This window comes from Nicotiana tabacum, chromosome 19 (genome assembly GCF_000715075.1).
Source record: "Nicotiana tabacum cultivar K326 chromosome 19, ASM71507v2, whole genome shotgun sequence".
Lineage (NCBI taxonomy): Eukaryota > Viridiplantae > Streptophyta > Magnoliopsida > Solanales > Solanaceae > Nicotiana > Nicotiana tabacum.
This window is the reverse complement of record NC_134098.1, coordinates 73,202,504-73,212,176: the sequence shown is the minus strand read 5'-3', so window position 1 is coordinate 73,212,176 and position 9,673 is coordinate 73,202,504. Positions and strand designations below refer to the sequence as shown.

The window sequence follows — 9,673 nt, the reverse complement described above, 5'->3', positions numbered from 1 at the left end:
GATTTAAACGACAATGAGTGAAAGTCATATATGAGACTCAATTCACGACAAAACGTCACCTTAACAAATTATCATTACAGTTAAAATAAAATTCGATTAGCACGTATAGGTATAGCCTAGCTGTCAAAAGTAAATTAAAAATAATAAAGTTTCAGATTTAAATTATAGAGGCGACAAAAATATAAGATAATTTCTTCTCATATGACCATGTCTTGATAAATAAATTAAGCAATTAAAGTACATGTGCTAATAAAAAAAATAGTATGTACAAACTGACCCGATTACCCGACATAAGATTTTATTAGTATTATAGTCTAGTGATTAATAAAGTGAATTGAAATTAAATTTTAAAGACTGATAAAAAAACTGAATAATTTTTTTTCATATGTCCAACTCTTAAATGAATATTTGTGGTGATGAAAAATAACACATACATATAGAATTAGTTTAAGTAAGATTACCCGAGCACCAAATAGAAAGTAAAAAAGAAAAACTCTCATTCCTTAATAGATAATTATACACACTTACATTAATCCTTAGTGATAATAATAACAGTAAATAAAGGAAAGAGAGAGTGGTGTTTCCCCCAATATGCGGTTGAAACCAACTATAAAAACCGACTCCCGCTATTTCTTCTCCTATTACAGACTCTCTTATATACTCATTCAAGACTCCTTTAACTCTCTGCTTCTCCCCCACACCTCCAACCCCACCCCACCTCCCCTCGGCCTCTTTTATGGCAACTCCCCGTCGCTGCTCTGTCGTCATAGTCGGAGCCGGCATCTCAGGTAATTCAAATTCTGGATCTCTTTCTTCAAATTTATTACCATGTTTCTGCATTCACGGGGAGAAATACAAAGTGCGATGTGAACAATAATATTTGTTGATTTCTGTAGGTTTAACGGCGGCGAAGGTGTTATCGGAGAATGGGGTGGATGATGTGATGATATTGGAAGCGTCTGATAAGATAGGTGGCAGGATAAGGAAGGAGGAATTCGGCGGAGTTACGGTGGAACTCGGCGCCGGTTGGATCGCCGGCGTCGGTGGTAAACAGTCTAATCCTGTATGGGAACTTGCCCTTCAGTCTAATCTCCGTACTTGCTTCTCTGATTACAGTAATGCCCGTTACAATATCTATGATCCCAGGTTCGTAATGGTAAAAATATATTTTATTTTAACTGTAAAATGTTTAAATTGAATTTATTTGAAGTATAAGTTTATATTATGTGTGTAGTAGTGTAGTTAATGATGATGTTCTTGGGGTGATAGTGATGGTTTTGCGTTTTTTTTAATTGATTTTATTGATATTGATTTTGTTTAATTTTTGGTTTTGTTGCATTACAAATTACAGTGGGAAGATATTTCCGAGTGGAATAGCGGCAGACTCGTATAAGAAAGCGGTGGACTCGGCAATTCAGAAACTCAGAAGCCAAGAAGGAAACAATAACCATGAATCTTTTGCTGAAACGACGTCGTATGATTTACTACTTTCAAGATACTCTGTTTTCGGTTTTGTTTTTCTTTCTTTTTTTTGGGACAAAATTTTCGCAATAATATTTTATTGTCATTCTTGATTTTGTTGCAGTACTCCAAAAACACCAATAGAGCTGGCGATTGACTTCATTCTCCATGATTTTGAAATGGCAGGTCAATTTTTCAATGTTCATTATATCATTTTTTACCCTGTTTTTCCTTAATGTATTTGAACAGTAAAGTGATTCTTTTTTCATGAATTCTAGGATTGAAAAATGTGAAATTATTGCTTTGAATTTTACAGAGGTTGAGCCAATATCAACATATGTGGATTTTGGAGAAAGAGAATTTCTAGTTGCTGATGAAAGAGGGTATGAGCATTTGCTTTATAAAATGGCAGAAAACTTTCTTTTTACCTCTGAGGGTAAAATTACGGACAGCCGTCTCGAGCTCAACACGGTAAAATTTATATTTCTCTGTTATTGGTAGAGGACATATAAATATTTACTATATACTCCTATATGTTTTTTGTTTCGTGATGGGCCAAATTACAACTACTACTGTAGAAATAGTAGGCAAAGTTGATGAACAGAAGGTGATAAACTGATAAGGTTTTAAAGATTTGTTTTTTTATGCATGGAGTAATTTATCTTTCTTTATTTTTGTTCTGTTAAGATTGATTGACCCACCAAGAGTCTGCAGAAAAGGACGTTTTCCAATTCCAAGGACTATTTATATTAGTATCTTTTTAATTGAAAAATCTTCCTAAATTGTGCTTTACTTTCCTATTTAAATTTAAAGTAAAAAGCAAGTTGTAATAATTTAAAGATTCATCACTTCTTAAAAGTAACTCGGGGCAGTTTGGTATTGGAAGTTTTTCCTTGACTAGCTATAAAACCGAAAATGAAAAAGGGAACTAAAAGGTAGGGAAAAGCCAAGTAAAAGGAAAACGAAAGAACCTAAGAAAGTGATTTTCGATTTATACAAATTGAAGTTTTCTCTTTTGTGTGGATTGATTTGATATGATGAGAGAGCTAAAATGACAAAGACTTGTTCCTAATCATTATAATTATAATGGGTACCATAAAAGAGAGAACTTTTTCATTAAACACATTATCATTTTAATTTTTCTTGAAATTAACAAAATTTAGAGGCTAAAGCCACTTTTATAGAGTATAATGCAATCAAATGTGGGTCCAAAGATCCACTAAATACAGCAAAGAGGCTACGATCCTTCAACAGTTCACCTCCATCCCCTACACTTGCTATAGAAAACTTGATTCAAAATAATCAGTGTAGTTTGACTTTGTACAGATTCTTATGAAGGGGATTGGTTTTTTGTCTCTTTTATAGGGGTGCCTAGGCCACTGTGTTGTTTGTGTTGATTTTGAAATACGTACATCTGAATAAATGCTGCTACATTTATGATATATTTGGTGTAGTAATAATTTAGAATTCACAATTTACGGAAATGGGGCAGGTTGTTCGGGAAGTGCAGCACTCGAGAAACGGCGTATTGGTGTCAACAGAAGATGGTTCCCTTTACGAAGCCAATTACGTGATTTTGTCTGTTAGCATTGGTGTTCTCCAAAGCGACCTCATTTCCTTCACACCCCCTTTACCTGTACGTCTCCTCTTTCATTTTGTTGACAAATTCAATCCAATCCAGTATTTTTGACCTGTTTATATATTTATGGTCAGTGAGAAAAATTACTAAAACGAAAAATATAATAATTTAGTGCAAGAACCTTAAAAGGTTATAACTCATCAAATTTGTATCTAGACCTACCTCTATATAAAAAGGGCAGCACGTCGGGGAAGGACCATACCCCAAAGATATGTAATGTAGGTAGCCTACTCGCGATTCTACGATTCGAACTAGTGACCTAGAGTTCACACGGAAACAACTTTACCATTATTTCCAAGGCTCCCTTCAAGATCTACCTCTATACTTGCCACCTAATAATTTAATGCCTAAGATTACAACATGTAAGAATGAGAGATATTTGCTTCACCTGCACATGGATGGATTGTTGAGATCTTGAGCCTTTGATGTTCACAAAAAGTGCATCACACTTATTACAGTCCAATAATGTTATAGCTTGAGGCTATGTCTAGGATACAACATGGGTCCCCAGTTTCCGGTTAGACTACCTAAAGTTGGTTACCTGCAAATTATTGAGATGTATGTGGATTCTGACCCTATGGGATATTAAATACCAACATTGTTGAAGAGGTCAGCATTTCTAGACATTGAGCTACCCACATTAATTTCTGGACTTGGTTATTGAAATGGTCTCCACTGGTTATATGCCAAGTATAGACTACTGGACTGGAATGTGCAGTTGATATACAGCTTGTTTTCTTGTTGGCCTTGACGTGGTTTCAATGCTAAAAAGTTAAATTGGACAGTTTTCTACATTTGGTAGTTTATGTCTTGGATGCAGACAGTACAACCTTATCTTCTGCATATGAATGTTATATTGATTTAAGAACAACTTCAATGGATCTGCAAATTAGCATCTAAGAAAGGAGAGCTTAAATTAATTTGCAAGTGAGCATCTGAAACGCGTAGTTATTTAATTAGGAGTGGTTTGAATACTTGATTTACTACAATAGGATTAATGACTTGTGTGCTATCTAAATTTCTTTTAATTTGATAAACAAGAGCAGTCTTATAAAGAAGTACTATTTATCTCCTAAACTATTTTCAACACTCAGCTACTTTATTTTAATTTATTGGAGTAAACCTACCAATATATTAAAGAATTCCAGATAGTGCAGTTGCTTATCATCAGTTATTAGAAATGGCTATTAGCATAATTTTGTAGCTAATAAAAATAAATAATTTGTAGCTTTTGAGGTGATTGGCTGCTGTATCTTTTATTTTGATTGATTTAATAAGGTTAATTGATACACTGTACAAGCAAAGTGTAGCGAAATTTCATAATTAGCTGTCAGTGTCTAAATCAAGGATATATTTAATTGATAGTGAAAAAAACAGGTTGGTTAGCTGTACTTGGAGTAACTTTATCTGTCTATTGAATAGAAATCTCTCTTGTGCTAGTTAAACTATTTATTTCTTGTGTGCTCTAATTATTAATAATGTAAAAGGTTAATTATTTATCTTCTTTTACGGCCGTTTCGCATACACCTGATATCAGCTTCACCTTTAGTACCGTACTTTTCTTCTGTTTTTAAAAAAAAAAAAGCTCTGATCTCTATTAACTGAAATAGAGATGGAAGATGGAAGCTATCCGAAACTTGGATGTGATGGTTTATACAAAGATCTTTCTCAAATTTCCTTACAAGTTTTGGCCTTGTGAACCTGAGAAGGAGTTCTTCATCTACGCCCACGAGCGAAGAGGCTACTATACTTTTTGGCAGGTTTGCACAATTTATTGTCAAATCTTTTGTCTTTATAATACATGTTGCCATATCTCTAATTCTAGTACACATTACTGCATTCTTTTGGTTTATTAGTTGCATCTGGACTATTTCCTCATCTTGGTTTTTTTGCAAGTCCTGTCACATTCAGGGATAAGTCTAACAAGGGGAGTTCTTTTCTCTATTCAAAGAGAAATATAATTTTATACAAAGATGCTGACTGTTCTTTGCTACAAAATGATTGCCTTAAAGTAGTATTATTAGGGGCTCAATAGTACATTGACTTTGCTCCAAGTTTAATCTATTATTTCCATATATATAATCACCATTAGGAATCTGGAACTGGAAGTCAAGCTCATTCTATGCGTATTTCCTAATAAAACAAAACCAAAGTGTGACAGCCGTAATTTATCTGTCTAATGAATGGATTAATGCAGGAAACTGATGATCAGAACTGTGCTTTAACTAAGATAATATACAATTTTGTCGTTACTTGTGATGATGTGGCCGAGATTAGGTACTCTTTATTAACATCAAATAATTTTGGGTTGCGCTACTACTTGGCTATTTATGGGGTAGCTCAAATTATATAAATGTGTCTATCTGTAGGATTAGAATCAGTTACCTTTTTTTCCCCTGATTAGCAGAGTACGCTAGGCTATGTTCTTGATATCCTGGAGTTTATATTTATTCCTGTTACTAATCTCATAGGTTCTTGATGAGTTTAACGATGAAGTCCTTCCTTCTGTTGCACTATATTGTTCCTGATTACCACTTCCTTATGTGAACATTACTGTAGTGCTCGATCCATGCCCATCTATTGATTTTGCACCTAAAGAATTTTTCTTGGTTATACAATTGTACACTCATCTGAGCAGAATTTTGGCTTCTGTACACATACACACAACATAAAAATGCTCCCTTTTTTATGTGTGTCATGCTACAACCCTCCTCTTGGAGCTGCCAATATAACTTGACCAACAAATTATACATCTTATGACATCGCATTGAGAGAATACAGCAGCACGCTTGAATCAACTTAAGGCTTCTATTTTTTCAGTTGTACATTTTTCAACTAGCTTTATTATATGGATGACTTACTCATTCACTGTAATGCATCTCCGAGTCATCATTATGTGCTGAGAAACTGATCCTATAGCTGGGTGTTGATCTGTTTTGATGTCATCAGCACATGGAGAATGCTTACCCGGGCTCCAATATTCTGGTGGTAACCTTGACAAATGGTGAGTCGAAACGAGTGGAATCTCAATCCGATCAAGAAACATTAAGAGAAGCAATGCAAGTGCTAAGAAACATGTTTGGGCCTGACATTCCCGATGCCACCGACATTTTAGTCCCACGTTGGTGGAATAATCGGTTTCAGCGTGGCAGCTACAGTAATTACCCCATATATGTAAATCATCAACTCGTCCATGATATTAAGGTTAGCGATCTTCTTCTTTTCTCAGTTTGCAACAGTAATTTACAGTGTCCAATCTAAATATATATACATAGTTGGAGTAAATGACATTTGTGTCATAGAGAAATTGTCTCATTGTGAGATTTTTGTTAAGATTACTTACAAAAGCACTGTCCTCACCAGTCTAGCCATTATTATTCAGAGACTACTACCACGTACAAAGACGACCAATTCTAATATGCAGAGAGTACTACGTAGAAAAGACAGCCAACTCGCCAGTGTTATGGGAAAAACTAAAGTTTGATAAACCACTTCTTTTATGCTGGTGTTTCAATGACATTCTTTCTGTTGTCAGGAACCAGTGGGGCGGATATTTTTCACAGGCGAGCACACAAGTGAAAAATTTAGTGGCTATGTTCATGGAGGTTACCTTTCAGGTTTAGTTCAACTCTAAAAAAATCATTTGGCAATGAACTATTGGACAAAAACATGGCTTCTTACCTATCTTGTCGTGACTAATTTGAGCAGGTATAGACACCACAAATGCATTACTTGAAGAAATGAGAAAGGATGATGGAAGGAAGAATGAGAGTCAAGCTTTTCTGTTAGAACCATTGCTAGCATTAACCGGATCTTTGACATTGACACAAGCTGAGACCGTCTCAAGCCTCCACAAATGTGATATTCCGCGACAACTCTTCCTTAGTAACAGCAAATTGGGACTTCCAGAGGCTATCTTATGACTAAATGAACCTCTGGATAAAACTTACTCTGACAGATCTTGCTATCCAAGCTCCGATAAACTCAGTTTGCTGGACTCGGGCAACAAAACAGTACATGGCCTTTCCATTAACAATGTGATGGAGAGAAAGCACTAAAGGAGCAAAGGAACTTGCCAAGTTTGCACATATGCAATTCCTCTCCTTAAAAAGGATATTAGATAGTCTCCAGGAAATTCATTGCAGATACATACATTTGTTATTAGAAGTAAAATCATAGAAAGGTATCATGGGTGACAAATGCAGTTCTAATGATATTCAATACAAAAGATAACTATGTTCAGTTGATTTTCAATCGCGTTTCTTCAGTTCATCGATTATTTCTTATTTGGAACTTAGTTTTATCAGTATATATATAACTTTTGATATTGTAGATTGAGATGCTGAAAGTTGTGATTTCATTCTTACTATAACATGATCCTGATTCACATAATTCTAGTTTCAACTTTCAGCTGCTCTTCTATATTTAGCACTTCAATTACTTACTCTGATCGCAACTTTTCTTCAAGAGTATAGTAACATGTTGCAGTTACTTCTTGTATATAGTAACATGTTGCAGTTACTTCAAGAGTTTCTGACTCCTACAATTGTATTTTTTCCTCTAAGAGAAATATTTTACTCAAATGGGGAAAATACAAATGTCATTTTCAATACAAGTCAATTTCCTCTCGAAGTATCTGAATTTATTTTTAAGGAGGCTTGCTTCAATTAACAGGCAAATAGTGTATTTATAACTTTTAGTGTCTCTTATGCCTCACCTTCTAGTATTACTATATATATGGCATATTTTATTGCTGATTTTTTAACAAGCAATATTTGAAAAAATATCTTACGTTATTGGGAGAACTGATTAGACAGAACATGGTATGTCTCTAGCTTACCGAGGATATGACCCTAGATAGGAAGATATGAAGGTCGAAGATTAGAGTAGAGGATTAGTAGGTCATCGAGTTTAGGACTTCGTATCTGCTACATTTATTTCGGTTATTTGTTTTTTGTTTTCCGTACCAATACTAGTATTATCGTTTCAGTATTTTCTTATTCTTGGTGTCCAGTAACATCTGTTGTTCCCCTTGATTGGTTTTATTAATACTTTGTTATTTTATTGTTAATGTTCTTATCTTTAGTATTTCCGATATGACCAGAAAATTATTTTTCTTGAGCAAAAGGTCTTTCGGAAACAGCCTCTTAGTCCATCCTGATCTCATAACGTGGGATTACACTGGTTATATTGTTGTTGTTATTTAATAATTCCATTGAAGGGTCATGTTGAGTCTTCCTACGCCTGTTAGATAAACTAGGATGGCCAATGGCTTCCACGATAGATCTATCAACTTTACAAATACTAAAGAAAGTGCTATCTTAATATCTTTTCTTTAGATACAAGTGTAGGGGTCCAAAATTACCTTTGATATGATCAAACCATGTTAATATTAAAGAGGCATTCACGGACTGTCACGTGTCGTCTGTGCAACTTCGGTAAAGACCAAAGGACTGTCACGTGCCGATGAAGCTATTGAAGACCAAGGTCGAAGAGTCGGCAAGATCAAGATCGAAGATTAGGGTCGAGTTCGAACACTCACCGTAAATAGAGTGAATAATATCTAGTTTTAGGATAAGACATTAGAGAAGAATATTCTAGTGGATATTCTCTGTACCTGTACTATTAGGGTATTCTAGGTATATGTTTCCTATAAATAGAAAGAGACACAAGGGTACGAGTGAGAAAATATTCACTTGTAAGAAAACACATGGACTTTATAGAGAGAATCTGGCTTTATTGCAAGCACACGAGACATACCTTGTCACGACCCAAAATCCAATTAAAGGCCGTGATGGCGTCGGACACCACTGTCAGGCAAGCCAACCATAATCAATTAACTTAATTACCCATTTTAGTATTTTTGAAATAAAAATTTCTTCAATGAACTTGTAAAGATAAAACTCATAGAGTAAATGATAAATATTTTTAGCAACTAATTTCTAAACAATTCACAACCATTCCCAAAATCCGGTGTCACAAGTACATGAGCATTTACTAGGGAATTAAAAATAAAATACAACATCTCTCCAGAATACAAATTAGACAGGAAAATATAATAACTCTGAAGGAGACTCTGTTAGCTGTGGATTGTAATATATAATCCAACTCACCTATGTCCCCATAATTATTAACCACACCTCTGCGCCCACAAGGCCGCTATACATATATGTACCTGCACAATAAAACGTGCAGCAAGTACAGTATGAGTACGAAAACAACGTGTACCCAGTAAGTATCAAACCTAATCTCGAAGTGGTAGAGACGAGATAGCCGACTTTGACACTCACTATGGGTCAATAATAATAATTGGAATAAATTGTAATTATTCAAATCAGCATGGTTCACAGAGTTAAAAATAATTTTATTCAATTAGCAGAAATAATAAAAATCCTTCAAATGCAACAATTTTCCAATTTATTTATTTAAATCATGCAATTTCAATAAAACTTCCAATTTATCAAATAGCTTTACAAGCTGCAATTTAATTTCAATAAAATTTTAATTTATCAATTAAATATCATTTACAGGAATAACAATTAATTCCTTAACAAGCAAGAATAATAATTCATT

At 34.4% G+C, this 9,673-nt stretch overlaps 1 protein-coding gene across 2 annotated transcripts; it reads left to right on the top strand.

Annotated features, from left to right (window-relative positions):
• The first annotated feature begins 635 nt into the window (after positions 1-635).
• On the top strand, positions 636-7,354 carry LOC107832568 (polyamine oxidase 1). 2 transcript variants are annotated; one of them, NM_001326282.2, is given in 10 exon segments: positions 661-788; positions 897-1,146; positions 1,352-1,474; positions 1,586-1,647; positions 1,778-1,932; positions 2,954-3,097; positions 4,711-4,860; positions 6,050-6,304; positions 6,636-6,717; positions 6,809-7,348. In NM_001326282.2, coding segments are annotated over 10 exon segments (1,488 nt in total). In that variant the 5' UTR covers positions 661-736; the 3' UTR covers positions 7,024-7,348.
• Positions 7,355-9,673: the final 2,319 nt, after the last annotated feature.

What these genes read in the sequence shown, in the direction of transcription:
- LOC107832568 (XM_016660430.2), top strand. Translation starts at nt 737, where the DNA reads ATGGCAACTCCCCGTCGCTGCTCTGTCGTCATAGTCGGAGCCGGCATC. An exon ending in TACAATATCTATGATCCCAG is followed by an intron (nt 1,147 to 1,351) that starts GTTCGTAATGGT and finishes TACAAATTACAG; the next exon opens with TGGGAAGATATTTCCGAGTG. An exon ending in TCTTTTGCTGAAACGACGTC is followed by an intron (nt 1,475 to 1,585) that starts GTATGATTTACT and finishes ATTTTGTTGCAG; the next exon opens with TACTCCAAAAACACCAATAG.